The sequence below is a fragment of the Peromyscus maniculatus genome, chromosome 21, assembly GCF_049852395.1.
Source record: "Peromyscus maniculatus bairdii isolate BWxNUB_F1_BW_parent chromosome 21, HU_Pman_BW_mat_3.1, whole genome shotgun sequence".
Classification (NCBI taxonomy): domain Eukaryota; kingdom Metazoa; phylum Chordata; class Mammalia; order Rodentia; family Cricetidae; genus Peromyscus; species Peromyscus maniculatus.
Window position 1 is genome coordinate 6682814 of NC_134872.1, and position 15627 is coordinate 6698440.

At 51.6% G+C, this 15627-nt stretch overlaps 1 protein-coding gene across 1 annotated transcript; it reads left to right on the forward strand.

The window, feature by feature from the left end:
* Window positions 1-4464: 4464 nt before the first annotated feature.
* Lhfpl5 (LHFPL tetraspan subfamily member 5) lies at window positions 4465-15272 on the forward strand. Its single transcript, XM_006983107.4, has 4 exons — window positions 4465-5457; window positions 9447-9683; window positions 12576-12621; window positions 14683-15272. The coding sequence occupies exons 1-3, from the start codon at window positions 5046-5048 to the stop codon at window positions 12584-12586; spliced, it is 660 nt and encodes a 219-aa protein (XP_006983169.1). The 5' UTR covers window positions 4465-5045; the 3' UTR covers window positions 12587-12621; window positions 14683-15272.
* The last annotated feature ends 355 nt before the right edge of the window (window positions 15273-15627 follow it).

Below are 15627 nucleotides of genomic sequence, written 5' to 3' on the forward strand. Positions count from 1 at the left end.
TTTTGGAGACAGGGTTTCTCTGTGTAGCTTTGCGACTTTCCTGGAACTCACTCTGTAGCCCAGGCTGGCCTTGACCTCACAGAGATCCCCCTGCCTCTGCCTCCCAAGCGCTGGGATTAAAGGCGTGTGCCACCACCACCCGGCTGCATTGGTGTTTTGCATGCACATATTTATGTCTGTGTGAAGGTGTCAGGTGTTGGAGTTACAGACAGTTGTGAGCTGCCATGTGGGCACTGGGAATTGAACCCAGGACCTCTGGAAGAACGATCAGTGCACTTAACCTCTGAGCCATCTCTCCAGCCCCCTTAACCTTAACCTGTAAAGTTAACTACAAATGGCTCTATACTGCATGTTCCAGGAAGGGCAATCATGCTTTTGTCTCAAAAGTTGTTTATAACCACCTTGCCAAACTGAACGAAATAAAACAAAAACAGAGGTAGTGATTCACGCCTTTAATCCCAGCACTCGGGAGGCAGAGGCAGGTGGATCTCTGTGAGTTCAAGGCCAGCCTGGTCTACAGAGTGAGTTCCAGGAAAATTGTAACACAGAGAAACCCTGTCTCAAAACACAAAAAGCACACAAACAAAAAACAAAACAGACAGACACACACACATACACACACACACCAAACAACAACAAACAACCATCTTTCAACCCTACCTTTGTTTCAGGAGGTTGTCATGACTGCCTTCTTTTCCAAGACAGTGTTTCTCTATGTAGCTTTGCGCCTTTCCTGGAACTCACTTGGTAGCCCAGGCTGGCCTCGAACTCACAGAGATCCACCTGTCTCTGCCTCCCGAGTGCTGGGATTAAAGGCGTGCGCCGCCACCACCGCCCGGCCAGCCATGACTGCCTTCTTATGCCTGCCTTGTAACCACGTCTTTGTCTCAGGAGGTCGTCAGGACTAACTTGTCATGCTTCTGTTCTGCTTCTGTAATCCCACCTATTTGTCCTCCAAACCCACAGTAAAATCTACTACAAAGATCTTGCTTTAATTAATTTGGCCATGGTGATTTGGGTCGGTGGTCTTTCTCCTCACACCTTTGTGATTAACAACTATCCTCACCCTGCAAAGACCCCCTTGCGGTCCTTCATCACCTGTTCCTTACACACCGTAACAACTACAAGGTTGTTTCCTTTCTCTGTAGTTCAGCCTTCAGGGTCATACAGATGAACTCCCACACTGCACTGTTTTTGGTGATCAGGCTTCTGTGACTTAGTGCAGATGCCTCTGAGTCCCGGCGTGTTGCGGCAGGTGCCCCTCCTCCTCTACTTCCCCCCTCCCTCTCTTTTCAATGCTTGTGGTGGGGGGGTTGTGTGCTTAGGGTTGGCCACAGGGCCTTTACACGCTAAACACCTGCTCTGCCACTGAACCAAGTCCTAGCTTGCTGGTGTTTGAGGCAGGGCTCTCACTCTGCCGCCCAGGCTGGCCTCAAACTCACAGTCTTTTCTCAGTCTCCCAGGAACTGGGATGACAGGTGTACACTGCCACACTCAGCTCCCAAGATGGCCTCTCCCCACTGCACAGCAGTGGTTCAGTGCACAACAGGTATATGGCCTTTGGATTATCTCTTAAAAGCATGGGGCAATTGCTATACAAATTAGTGTGTGCACACATGTAGTGTCTAGTTTTATGTCAACTTGACACAAACTATAGTCATCAGAGAGAAGGAAGCCTCTATTGTGAAAATGCCTTCATAAGACTGGGCTGTAGACAAACCCATAGGAGCAACCCATTGTGGATGGTGCCACCGCTGAGCTGGTGGTCCTGGGTGCTATAAGAAAGCAGGCTGAGGAAACTACAAGGAGCCAGTAAGCAGCTCCCCTCCGTGTCCTCTGCATCAGCTCCTGCCTCCAGGTTCCTGCCCTGTGTGAGTTCCTCTCCTGACTTCCTTCAGAGATGAACAGGGACGTGGAAGTGTGAGCCAAACAAATCCTTCCCTCCCCAGCTTGCTTTTGTCCGTGGTGTTTTAGCCCAGCAATAATAATCCCAACTAGGACAACATGGAAAAGTTTGTGTGTAAACGCAAGTGTTCATGTCTCTGGGCAAACACCTAGGTATCAGATATCTGGGTCACATGACAGATGCCCAGTTCAGTCTCTAAGAGGCTCAGTTTTCCTAAGCGGCTGAACTGGTACACAGTGCCAACAGCAGCATGTGAATTCTGGATGCTTCTCACCTTTTGCTGGACTTATTATCATCAGTTTGGTTTTTTGTTTGTTTGTCTGTCTGTTTTAAGATTTATTTATTTATTATGTATTCAGCATTCTGCCTGCATGTATGCCTGCAGGCCAGAAGAGGGCATTAGATCTCATTATAGGTGGTTGTGGACCATCCTGTGGTTGCTGGGAATTGAACTCAGGACCTCTGCTGGAAGAGCAGATGGTGCTCTTAACCTCTGAGCCATCTCTCCAGCCCTTATTACCAGTTTTTAAATATAGGGGGGCTGGAGAGATGGCTCAGTGGGTAAGACCATAGGCTGTTCTTCCAGAACATCCAGGTTCAATTCCCAGCACCCACCTGGCAGCTCACAACCATCTGTAACTCCAGTTCTGGAGTGCACAGACTTACATGCAGGCAAAACAACCAAACACTTTAAACAAAAATAAGAAAAAACTTTAAAAAGCATTGTATGTATATCTGAAATTCTCAGGTTGTATATATTTTAAAAAATCTCTTAACTAGACATTTCTGTAAAGAAACACCCCCGCCCCCCTGAGACACCACGCACAGGTTCTGGGTTAGTGGGTGAGTAGTTAAGAGCATGTGGAATCCCATCCCTTGTGAAGTCTACCTTTTGGGGAAGTCCTGAGTGCCATCCTGGTGGGGCCACCATACCTCCTCAACAAACTTGTTCTTGTTGCCAACTCTCTAGAGCAAGAGGAGTCCCCAGCTGTCTGTGTCCACAGAGCGAGAGGTTGTCAGGATGTCTGTCTGTGGATGTCTGTTTAATAAGTGCAGGCTCCAACCTCTGTCTGTCTAAGTCAAAACTCCTTAATTTGAACGAGGTCTCATGGTAACCTAGGCTGGCCTTGAACACGGGGTAATGCTCCTGTCTGAAGCCACACGTGTGCTGGATTGCAGGTGTGAGTAGCCATGCCCACTTCAAGTCCAGTTTTGTTGTCCTTGTTTGGTTGGTTGGATATTTTTTATTTGTTTAATTTTATTTGCATTGGTGTTTTACTGCATGTATATAGACTGCATGAGGGTGTCAGATCTTGGAGTTACAGACAGTTGTGAGCTGCCATGTGGGTGCTGGGAATTGAACCCAGGTCCGATGGGAGAGCAGTCAGTGCCCTTAACCACTGAGCCATCTCTCCAGCCCGTGGTTGGATATTTTTGAGACAGGGTCTCACTATGTAGCCTTAGCTGTCCTAGAACTCACTGTGTAGACCAGGTTAGCCTCAAACTAATAGTGATCCACCTGCCTCTGCCTCCCGAGCGCAGAGATTAAAGGTGTACTGTACTCCACTACCTCTCTGGAGTCCACCAGGCCATTAAAGCCCAGCTTTACAATCCAGTTTTTAAATATGTCTATGATTTAAGAGTGAATGATGTGTGCCTGTGTCTGTGTGCTTATGTCACAGACTACATGTGAAGGTCAGAGGTCAAACTCAGCTGTCAGTGCTTGCCAAGGAAACCCTTGTTTGGGGAAGGTCTCTTGTGTGCTTCTTCATAAACTGGTTTTGCTGGCTTGCCAGCTCTTGCAGATTCTCCCAGCTCCTCCTCCTATCTTGTTTTACCTGGGTTCTGGAGATTTGAACTCAGGTCCCCAATCTTTTTTTTTTTTTTTTTTTTTTTGTTTTGTCTGAGCTGAGGACCGAACCTAGGGCCTTGCACTTGCTAGGTAAGCACTCTACCACTGAGCTAAATCCCCAACCCCCCAGGTCCTTAATCTTGCATGGCAAACATTTACCCGTGAAGCCCTCGCTTCAGCCCAAAGCCCATGTCTACTTTACTTACCGAGTTATAATGTCGGGGTTATAAACGCATTATTCTTTTATGTAATTTTCCCTGGATTTTCCTAATTCTTTACGTTAGCCATGTAATTATCTACTAAAGCTGGGTATATATGGTTTCTTTCTTTCTTTTTTTCTTTTCTTTCTTTCTTTTTTTTTTTTTTTTTTTTTGAGACAGGATCTTATGTAGACTCTCCTTGAGTGCTGGGATTACAAGTGTGAGCTACCACATCAAGCAGGGGAAAATTTTTTTTTTTTTTTAAAGAAATCTTCAGCAAAAACAGAAACTCCAGGAGAAAGGCCGAGTGTTGGACACCTTGCTATATTGAGGTTTGGGAATGGATTTTGCTATTCTTTAGAGTTGCCGGGGTTTTCGCACCAGCTGAGGCTCACGGTCCTTGCAGGCAGGACCATATACATCTAGTCTCCACCCGGCTCTTGGCAGTCATTGGCTGGAAGACCGAGCCGGAAACCACAGTGGAAACTTGCAGCCCTCGGGGTAGCGGGGGTGGTGGTGCTGCCGATGGGAGGTGAGGTCCCCGAAGGGTGGCTAGGGAGCCAGGGGTGTGGAGGCCGGGTGTAGGGGCCGAGAAGCGGTTTTTGCAGCTGGGATCAGCCAGAGGAATGTGACAGCCGCGGCCCCACCCTGGGAGGAAGAGAGGGTTGGGTCTCGGCTCGCTTCCCCTCCCGGCTCCCCGTGGTCGCCGGCCCCGCCCTCGCAGGCCCCGCCCCCGAGCGCTGGCGCTGACCGTGGTGCTGAAACGCGCGCTCCGCGGAGCCGGCCGGGCGGGGCCTGCAAGAGGCAGCGGGAGGGGCGAGCGGGGCGGCGGCGCAGGCCCAGACCCCGACCGACCTAGAGGAGGCGGCAGACCTGAGACGCTCCGGATCTGGGCGTCTTCTGCCAAGACAGGGTTGACCTTGGCTTGCTGCGCTCCTGGGTACCCCGCGGGCATGCCCACGCTGAGCCCTGACCTCAGGCTGCTCCTCACACCAGGCTGAGGGGGGACCCAGGACCCAGCCCTGCTCCCTAGAGCCGCAGAACCTCAACCAGCCAGTGCCCCTGCCCCAGTCCTGCGGCCTTCGCCATGGTGAAGTTGCTGCCAGCCCAGGAGGCGGCCAAGATCTACCACACCAACTACGTGCGCAACTCACGCGCCGTGGGAGTGATGTGGGGCACGCTCACCATCTGCTTCTCAGTGCTGGTCATGGCCCTCTTCATCCAGCCCTACTGGATAGGCGACAGCGTGAGCACGCCGCAGGCCGGCTACTTTGGCCTGTTCTCCTACTGCGTGGGCAATGTGCTCTCGTCGGAACTGATCTGCAAGGGTGGCCCTCTGGACTTCTCCTCCATCCCCTCCAGAGCCTTCAAGACCGCCATGTTCTTCGTGGCCTTGGCCATGTTCCTCATCATTGGCTCCATCATCTGCTTCAGCCTGTTCTTCGTTTGTAACACGGCCACGGTCTACAAGATCTGTGCCTGGATGCAGCTGGCTGCAGGTGAGCAGGGTTTGCGGGAGGGGAGGGGGGCTGGGACAGGCCCAGGGCACAGCTGTGGCTTCCCATTCTTGTGGAGGCTCTGGGCCTTCTACTCAGTGTTCCACAGAAGATTCTGAGGAGAGCTGGGCATACTCACACCTATGATCCCAGCACCTGGGAGACAGGGACAAGAGGATTGCTGTAAGTTCTAGCCCAGCCTGGGCTACATTGTGACACTGTCTGAAGGAGGAAGACCTGTGAGTCTTAGAAAGGATGAGGCAGGGACTACAAGATGGCTCAACTGGTAAAGGGGCTTGCCACCGTGTCCGACACTCTGAGTTCAACCTGCAGGACTCACATAATGTAAGGAACAGACTCCTTTGCGTTGTCCTGTGACCTACATACCCATGCTATGGCATGTGCCCACGAGTGTCACATACACATACACACACAATTTAAAAAAACAAAACACAAAAACCCAAAAAAAACTGGTGCGGGGGCATGCTGAGACACTGTTTGGTCCACTCCTGCTGTAAAGCTACTGAGCCAGAAAGAAGTGCCTTGGTGAGGGGCCCATAGCTCCTGGTAGGAGCAATCAGGTGTACCAACACCCAGACCCCACACAACAGGTGGGCTGCTCCCAGAGAGGGGAGGAAGGCTGTTGCCCTGTGGCCTTGCACACAAGCCCTGGGCCACGGTGATGGCGCTTCCCAGATCTCTACCCTCACTCCGTGCCTTTTCCTGCCTCCAGCTGTTCCCATGGAAGATCCCAGGCGTTTGAGACCGTTGCTGTTCCTCTGGCTATGACCTCTCTCTTAGCAATTTCCTTCCAAGCCCCTCCCCTCTTTTACTGTGGGGAGAAGTCTTCGTCCCTGGACGTGAACTCTATAGTGAGTCACTGTTTTGAGAGGTGGTGGTGCACAGACTTGTTGCCCGGGTTCCTTTAACTCCGTGTCAGCTTGGCAGCTGCTTGTGGGGTCCCCAGGCAAGGCATCTCCTTTCCTGCTCCAGGCTCAGGCGCCCCTCTTGGTCTTTGGGCCAGATGATCTTGGTCTCCCCCGGAGCTCAGGAAGAGGTGACCTATGCCCTTCAGCAACCTTTGGTCTCTTAGTCCCTAACCACCCACAGATGCCCATCAACAGTGGTGGGGACCGGAGACTGGAGTCAAAAACATCTTTAGTTAAAGTAGTATTAACTTGGTGGGGTCAGAGGGTGTCGAAAACAGGGGTCTGAATCTCAGGCATGCAGAGCTGGAGGGGACCCCAGCTTTAGATGAGGGATTAGGCTGACAGAGAGGGTTAGAGTTGACCAAGGCTATAGCTGGCCAGAAGGCAAATCAGACCCTGGGAGTGTTGGACCCCAAAATCTGAGGGGGTCTAGAGTTGGTGCCCCAAGAACCCAGACTCCGGTCCAGTTGATGCAACAGTAAGAGGTGTTTATTGAAGAAGCTTCTGTACAGAAGGGCAAACTCTGCTCCTAAGAGCAAGAGCCGCCTCTTACTATAGCCCCATGGGGGTTTTTAAAGGAAAAATCCACAAAAACCATAAGATTACAATTCCCATGCAATTTTGTTTCACAAGATCATGGTCTGATCACAGAGTGGGTACAGTCACGTCCGCATGTACATTCTTCCCGAAACCTCAAGGTGGGTATCAGGGCGGGAGTGGAGTTTACACAAAGGTCACAGTGGTCCTTTCTGGAACACCTGCAACTATACCAGTCACAGTTGAGCACGTCTCTTAACAGAGATCTCTTTACATTGTTACTTTGTTGCAGGGGTGGTTGGACAATGGCTGAGTCAGGTGGCCCTTGGAACTAGTTCTTTTAGTTTCTCATTTCCTGGTGCTTGAAGTTTCTCCTTTCCTGAGGCTTGGGGGTATAAGCCTGAAGGGCTAGGGTCTTTCAGGAGAATTAAGGATTCCCCCCAAATTAGGTGTATTCTAAAACCATTTTTGCTGTTGTTTTGAGACAGGGTTTCTTTCTATATCCCTGTATGTCCTGGGGCTCACTATGTAGACTGAGCTGGCCTTGAACTCACAGAGATCCACCTGCCTCTGCCTCCCAAGTGCTGGGATTAAAGGTGTGCACCACCACTGCCCAGCTTCTGAGGCCATTTTTATTGAGACCCATATTTTATAAGCATGATTCACAAAATACTTCATTTTCTAGTGAAGCCTCATACAACCTAGTAGTGAGCGTTCCTGCCTTTACTAAGTCCTGCTTCAGACTTGTGGGTGAACACTTAGCAAGCGAAGGCAGACTTAATTCCCAATCTGACATGCAGGCCACTCAGTTGGCCTGAGTTCCTCCCCAGCCCCAAGACATCTCCAAGCCTTGCTGGGAAGTAGGGGTAACAGTCCATGGTGGCCATATCAGGAAGGGGCCATGAAAATCCTGCTCCAGAGAATGTGGATGTGTTTGCCAGCTGGTCCTCCCCCTCCGGGCTACAGGATGCTGGAGACACCCCATCCCTCCTCAGTGCTGTCTGTCCCCATTCCAGCATCTTTCAACAGGTGTATTGTCTGAGCAGGCTTCAGGAGGCAGGCCTGGGTGGAGGAGCCTCAGGCTATTTGAGTCAGATACTATCCAGGCCACGGGACTGAAATACTGATAGCAGAGGTGGCTGAGTGCCATCCCATGAAGCATTTATGTGGGGTGAGGACAAAGGCAGGATTGTGTTCCACTCTGTGTCGGAGGCGGGAGGGGTAAAGGGGTGTGCCCCATAGCCAGCAACTGGGGCGTGCATCTGTTACCTCACAATTTCCCACAAAGCCAGAGGGCAGGGTGAGGGTAATTACAAAGAGACAAAATAGATGCCCCTGTAGAGGTGGGGGATTGAAGCCTAAAATACTGATGGAGCTTGGGGTGTGGGCTGAGCATGGGTTCAGTTGTCTTCCCTGAACCTTGGTAACTTCCCATCTTAGTGAATTTGGGTTATTATAACAAATTCCCAGAGGTGAAGGGGCTTTAACAATGGGCATTTATTTCTCACGCCTCTGGAGTCTGGACGATTGAGCTCAGGCTGGTACAGTGTGGTTCTCCTGAGGGTCATCCTCCAGCCGCCAACTGCTGACTTCCTGCTCTGCCCACAAAGGAAAGGAAAGGCAGGAAGTCTCTCTAGGGTCTCTTTTATAAGGGGGCTAATCCCATCCCAAAGCCCCACTTTCCGATAACCATCGCTCTGAGAGTTAGAATTTCCACATACAGGTTGGGGGGGGGGGTGTCAAAACATTCAGCCCAGCGCATGTGATCTGTAGGGTCTGGTGATGGTACCGGACCCCCTGGGGACCCGATGAGGACGATACAGTGCACGAGAAGCATTTAATAAGCACTTGGCAAATGTGGAGCCCACAGGCGGCGGTGCTGAGGGGCAAAAGCTTCCAACTGCCGGGCTGAAGCACCGCTCTCTCTCTCTCTCTCTTGCTGTGTGCCCTCTGGCATCATCGGGGGCTCTACTTCGACTCTTCTTGGTCATCCTCGCTGCCATTATTGCAGAGGGAAGGAGCATGAAAGGCTCTTGAAGAAAGCGAGAAGGCAGGGATGGGGCTGACCCGTGTTCATTCGGTCGAAGGACCTGAGTTGTAAGGTGTGCCATGAAAATGGAAGGCTCTGCGGATCAAAACCACTGCCTGCCTCACCGTTACGCTTTGGAGATGGAGGATGAGTGAGCATCTCTCAGAAGAGATGCATCTTGGGATCAGACGGCGGAGGGCTCTGGAGCCAGAGTAGGCAGTGCCTTGCTGAGCCCAGGGTGAGAAGAGGAGAAGGAGAGAGCCACCCGGTGCGGGGCAGAGCCCCTGGCCAAGGAGCCTGGCCCTTTATCTCTCCTGTCTGCTGGTTCCCAGGACTTTAGCTTTATGACCTTCAGCTTTTTCACTTGTATTTTACACGGATGGAAGAAGCCAAGGCTAGCCCAGAGACCAGGGAGGTGACAAAGCAGTTGAAGGTGTGAGGGAGGCAGCTGGGGGCACGCCCAGCCTGACACCACTGGTGCCCTCTTGTCTCCTTAGCCACCGGCCTGATGATCGGATGCCTGGTCTACCCAGATGGGTGGGACTCCAGTGAGGTGCGGCGGATGTGTGGTGAGCAGACGGGCAAGTACACACTGGGCCACTGCACCATCCGCTGGGCCTTCATGCTGGCCATCCTCAGCATCGGAGACGCTCTCATCCTCTCCTTCTTGGCTTTTGTGTTGGGCTATCGGCAGGACAAGCTCCTCCCGGATGACTACAAGGCAGATGGGAAAGGTACCTGTCTTCATCTCGGGACTGTGGGTGGAGAGGTGGGTGGGAGGATGACTCTCAGAATGCAGCTGGGACCAAACCCGACCCTGTGCCTGTCCTCCCTGAGAAAGGCCATCCGTGGAAGGTTGAAAGCCGGCAGGCCATTCAGAAAAGACCCATGAACAGGAAAGGGCAGGGGGAGCTACCTGGGGTCCTCCTAGGAGGCACTGTAGCTGGGTTAAGTCATGGGGGGGGTGGCAGGTGGAGGGGGAGGGGCAGAAAACATGAGTTGCTGGAGAAGGTTGGGTGGGCTGTGTGGGTAGTCTTGAAAACGCGATGGTGTGATGGACAGCTCCTGTCGTGGGGATGGGGCGTGTGGGCTCCCAGGCCGCCTCTCCTCTCTCCTGTCTGTCCAACTCAATTTGCCACCAGCCAGCTACGTCTGGCATGTGGGGGGGGGGGGATTGGGACAACGTGGACACGGGTCCCTGGGAAACGTTCCCTGACTGCTTCCTGTTGGCGTCCTGCTGCCTGGGATTCTCTGCCCATCTCCACTTGGCCCCTTTCTTCCGATTATCTTGAGGGGCCTTTCCGGTGTCAGGATTAATCGAGCCAGAGCACAGCACCTGTCTCACAGCTCCAATCCCAAATGCTGTTCCTAGCAAGTGGCCACCATCACGCCTGAGACACCTTAGGAATGTCCCCAGCCTCCCGAGAACAGTGCCATCACATCAGCCCTTGGACCTGGATGAGAGGCAGTAGGCAGCCTCTTGCCCCCTGCTGGGCCCAGGACCAAGGATACTCCTGCATAGGAGAAACCGGAAGCCCGGAGGCCAGCCTTCTCTAGCTGAGCCTGGAGCCCACCCACCTCTGTGATTGGTAATGGGGACCTGTACATCGCCAGAGGTGGATCAAGATCTCTTTCCTTCATGGGGCTCCTGTAGCCGCTGGGTCCCCGAGGACCCCGTTTAGGGGAAGGAACTGAAGCTGGGCTTTACAGAGTGCCTTCCCCAGGCAGAGATGGGGTGATGTTCACTTGCGGGGCCAATGTGATCACCACACACGGGGCAGGTACAGCAATGTAGGGGTTCCAGCAGCACTCTGTCCCGACAGCATCGTCTCCAGAGTTCAGGCTTTTCCAGGAAGGTGGAGTGGCAGTTGGGAGCACTGTGTGTCATTCTCTGTCCTTAAATCTGTCTTCATATACGCAGAGTGTTCTTGACTGTTTTCTTTCTTTTCCGGAAGATTTATCCAGTCAAAGGGAAGCAGTCACTCACACGAATCCTCTCTGAAGAATGTCTTCTGCAGATGGCCCTTATTATTACAATGGCGGTCACTGCCTTCTCCTCCTCCTCCTCCTCCTCCTCCCCGCAATCCCATGGCGTCTGTCTTCAGTCTTCCCGGGTTTTTCTTTCCCCAGACTTCATTTCCCTCACTGTCACCCCGGGCCCGCTTAGTTTCTGTTCCAGCTGAGTGGGTTAACACCCTCCAGTCAGAGCACAGTAAAGGTGCGGAGCCCAGCTCAGCGCTGCCCCTGCCCTTCCTGGGTAGAACGAGAACCCGAGATCGGTGGTTTGAGCAGCCATGCAGCGGCGGCTTCCTGGGCCCAGAGGAGGAAGTGTGGGCCTGAACGTCAGAACAGGAGTTCAGTGTTGGACTCCACTGTCCTCCAGCTGCCTGGTTTTTTTGAGCATCAATTTCTTTTCCTTTTTTAACTCCCTTTTTGTTTATTAAGACAGCGTTTCTCTATGTAACAGCCCTGGATGTCCTGGAACTCACTCTTTGACCAGGCTGGCCTTGAACTCAGAGATCTGCCTGCCTCTGCCTCCTGAGTGCTGGGATTAAAGGCGTGCGCCACCACCGCCCAGCTTATTTTCTCTTTATTTTTATTTTATGTGGATGGGTGTTTTGCTTCACTTATGTCTGTTCATCATATGTGTGCAGTACATGGAGGCCAAAAGAGAGCATCAGCTCATCTGGGACTGGAGTGACAGACAGTTGTGAGCTGCCATGTGGGTGCTGGGAACCTGGGTCCTCTAAGAGCAGCCAGGGCTCTTAGCCACTGAGCCATCTTTTCAGGCACTGAATTTCAAACTCTTCATCCATCACGTTCTATGCTTTAATGAGTTAATGTCATATTTTACATTAATAAAAGTGAGGTTGTGCCGCGGGTTGGGCAGCATGTGGAAAACACAAGGATTGCTGTGGACATAGTCCTCTCCCCTGCCTGTCCAGTGTCTCTCATTTACCTCTCCCCTCTTGGTGTAGTGAGTTCCATCTCCAGCGCCGCTTCAGGCCCGCCCACAGCTACAGCGGCCTGGGCAGCATAAATGGACAGTACAGTCTGGGGAGGAGGGCTTGCTCCTAATTGAGAATTACCAGTGGAAATGCAGTCCTGTCTTGAAAGTCAACAAGAGGCTCTTTGGGGCTGGAGAGATGGCTCAGAGGTTAAGAGCACTAGCTGCTCTTCTAGAGGTCCTGAGTTCAATTCCCGGCAACCACGTAGTGGCTCACAACCATCTATAATGAGATCTGGCGCCCTCTTCTGGCCTACAGTGCAAGCATGCGTGCAGGCAGAACACTATACATAATAAATAAAACAAACAAACAAAACAAAACAAAAAACCACAAGAGGCTCTTTGGAAAGAGGAATCTGAGCCGCCGGCGGGGCACGCCTTTATCCACCCCCTACTCCCGCACTCAGGAGGCGGAGGCAGGCGGATCTCTGTGAGTTCAAGGCCAGCCTGTTCTCCCATGAGTTCCAGGATGGCCAGGGCTGTTACACAGGGAAACCCTTTCTTGGAAAACAAAACAAACAAAAAAGAAAAGACAGAAAAAAGAATCTGATGAGCTTGCAGCATGCAGGGACTTACCTGCAGCTAGGCTCCTCCTGAACATTCTGTTCTCTTTCTCCAGAGGAGGTCTGAAGCAACTGAGGGGTGCTGAGAGACGCTTCTGGCAGGTGAGTCTGCAGGGGTGTGTGCGTGCGCGTGTGTGCATGTGTGTGTGTGTGTGTGTGTGTGTGTGTGTGTGTGCGCGCGCGCGCGCGCGCGCGCGCGCATGCTGACACAGGCTGGGTGGAGGTGGGCAGGCTCAGAGGTGCTGCCTGTTTGATTCCATGACCTCCAGGGGGAGAGCAAAGCCAGGGCTTGAGATGCAAACCAGCCAGGAGTTACTCTCATAAACCGGTGGGGCCTGGCGAATGAGACAGAGCATTCCCAGAAGCCATCCTCATGATTTGGGCTCTTATTCTCAGAAAGATTTTTTTTTTTTTTTTTTTTTGGTTTTTCGAGACAGGGTTTCTCTGTAGTTTTGCACCTTTCCTGGGACTCACTTGGTAGTCCAGGCTGGCCTCGAACTCACAGAGATCCGCCTGGCTCTGCCTCCCAAGTGCTGGGATTAAAGGCATGCGCCACCAACGCCCAGCTTATTCTCAGAAAGAATTTTTAAGTGATTTGTAAGAAACATGCTAGAAAACCTAATACAGGCTGAGCAGTGGTGGCGCACACCTTTAATCCCAGCACTCGGGAGGCAGAGGCAGGCAGATTTCTATGAGTTCAAGGCCAGCCTGGTCTACAGAGTGAGATCCAGGACAGCTAGGGCAGTTACACAGAGAAACCCTGTCTCGGAAAAAAAAGAAAAAAGAAAAAAAGGAAAAAAAAAAAAAGAAAAAAAGAAAAAAAAACAGAAAGAAAGAAAAACAGAAAGAAAAAAGAAAACCTAGTACAGCAGAAAATAAGCCACAGAGGATAAAAAGCAATGTTCAATAAAGCTAATCTAATAAAAATAATAGAATTCTTTGGCATGCCAGACATTACATTTATCTTTCTGGTCCTGTATAGCTGAAGAAAAAAGAAACGATGATCTCTAAAGGAGGCATGGTGTGTTGATTTCCTTTTCTCTTTTGATTTGGAGACAGGATTCTCTATGTAGCATTCGCTGGCCTGGCCCAGAACTCACTATGTAGACGAGGCTGGCCTCAAGCTTACAGATATACCTACCTGCTTCTGTCTCCCTGAGGACTAGGGTTAAGGTGTAGCCACCACACCCATCCTTGTATCGATTTCTTTATCTTCCAGAATGACTTAGAAGTTAAGAGAAAAAAACAAAAACCAGAAACCACCTCTTCTTCCCAAGTGTCATCTCCAGTAGACGCCATTCATCGAGCGTCAGGTGGTCTGTGTGCACACGAATTAGACTCATTTAAACTATTCTTCTTTGGGGAAGTGCCTTCCAACCCTTGGCTCTGATGGTGATGGTGGTGGTGGTGGTGAGGATGAGGATGGTGGTGGTGGTGGTGGTGGTGGTGAGGATGGTGAGGATGATGATCATGGTGGTACTGGTAGTGATGATCAGCAGAGCTCCTTGCTCCATTTGGAGCAGTCCGGCACCTGTGTTTTTAGTCATTGGGAGCTAAGGCAGCTTTGCGTAGCAGGAGGGACCCACAGAGGCATTTCCACACAGATCCCGGGGATCACATGCGCAGAGCACAGCCGAGTGTCCGCACGTATTCTTCCCATGGTTCTCCAGTGCCCACCGTGAGACCCACACCAGTGGCTAGAATGCCGTCCCCTAAACTGACCCTGCTGCCTGTAGACACTCGGGAGCTGCTGGAACATTCTGCTTTTCTGAGTGGAATCACCAAATCAAAGGGACTACACTCTCTCCACCCACCCACCTCCTCATGTTCACTGTGGTGCTGGCAAATTCATCTTTTGCTACACTGGAATCAGGAATTCCTGTCTGGGCAGAGGTGAAGTGTGACCACACATACACACAAATTTACATCTATTTGTGTGTGTGTGTGTGTGTGTGTGTGTGTGTACATTTGTGGGGGTCAGAGAACAACTTAGGAAGCTGGCTGGTTCTCTCCTCCCCCCTCTGGGTCCCAGGTACTGAACTTGAGTCGTCAGGCTTGGCTGCAAGCATCTTCACTCACTAAGACATCTTGCTGGGTCCTGTTGGTTTCTAATTGGCTTTTAAAATGTCATTTTATAATCTAGTGGCCTTTTGTCTTTTCCAGGCCATAATTTCCCTGGCAAGGAAAATCAGGACTTGGATTCCCTCACCTTTCCATCCAGCGTCCTGTTCCCAGATCCTCCGGGCGGGCCTGAGGCAGAGTCCCAGCACAGAACCCTTCAGTCTCCCGCCACCCACAGACAACTGTCTGCAGCAGGCAAGCGCTACTAGAGTGCAGGGAGCCACGTGAAGACATCAGGGGCCTCCGGGGTGCCACGAGGGTGCTTACCCACCGAGACCCACGTTTGCTTCCTAGCTAGCATTTCCCACCAGCAAGGACTCTTCGGTGGCCTCTGTGCTGGATGTTCAGCTGAGTCCACGTCTAGGGGCCCGAGCCTTATGACTCCAGCCACTGGAGAAGTGGCTGGAAGCTAGGGGTGAGTACTGCCCTTTGCTCCCCCTGTTCCCATACTGCTGCGCAGAGATGGGCGAGGAATAGAGACCAAACAGAGGACCAAGACATTGCCCAGGTGAATTTGACTCCTCACTGGAACCAGCAATCATATTTCCCACAGTGCCCACAGTGTCCCAGCCAGGACTGGCTTCTAGCTTCAGAAATTTGCCTTTACATGAAAATAAATTTTCCCAGTACTATCTAGCATTTCTTTCTTTCTTTCTTTCTTTTTTAAGATTTATTTATTTTATTATGTATACAGTGTTCTGCCTGCATGTATGCCTGCATGCCAGAAGAGGGCACCAGATCTCATTACAGATGGTTGTGAGCCACCATGTGGTTACTGGGAATTGAACTCAGGACCTCTGGATCAGCAGCCAGTGCCCTTAACCTCTGAGCCATCTCTCCAGCCCCTATCTAGCATTTCTGTGATAAGCTTGGGATTTGACATACCTGACGGGTGACCTGCCAGGGAACAGACATGGCTGTGGTGCTGGATCTGCCCTGTCAATTAGCTCAGGGCAGACACTCAGGAGGGAGGAGTTAGGAGGGTGG

Bases quoted from the DNA above. Each gene is read 5' to 3' on its own strand.
- Lhfpl5 (XM_006983107.4), top strand. From the start codon at position 5,046: ATGGTGAAGTTGCTGCCAGCCCAGGAGGCGGCCAAGATCTACCACACC. The intron at 5,458-9,446 runs GTGAGCAGGGTT...TTGTCTCCTTAG, and splicing joins CTGGATGCAGCTGGCTGCAG to CCACCGGCCTGATGATCGGA.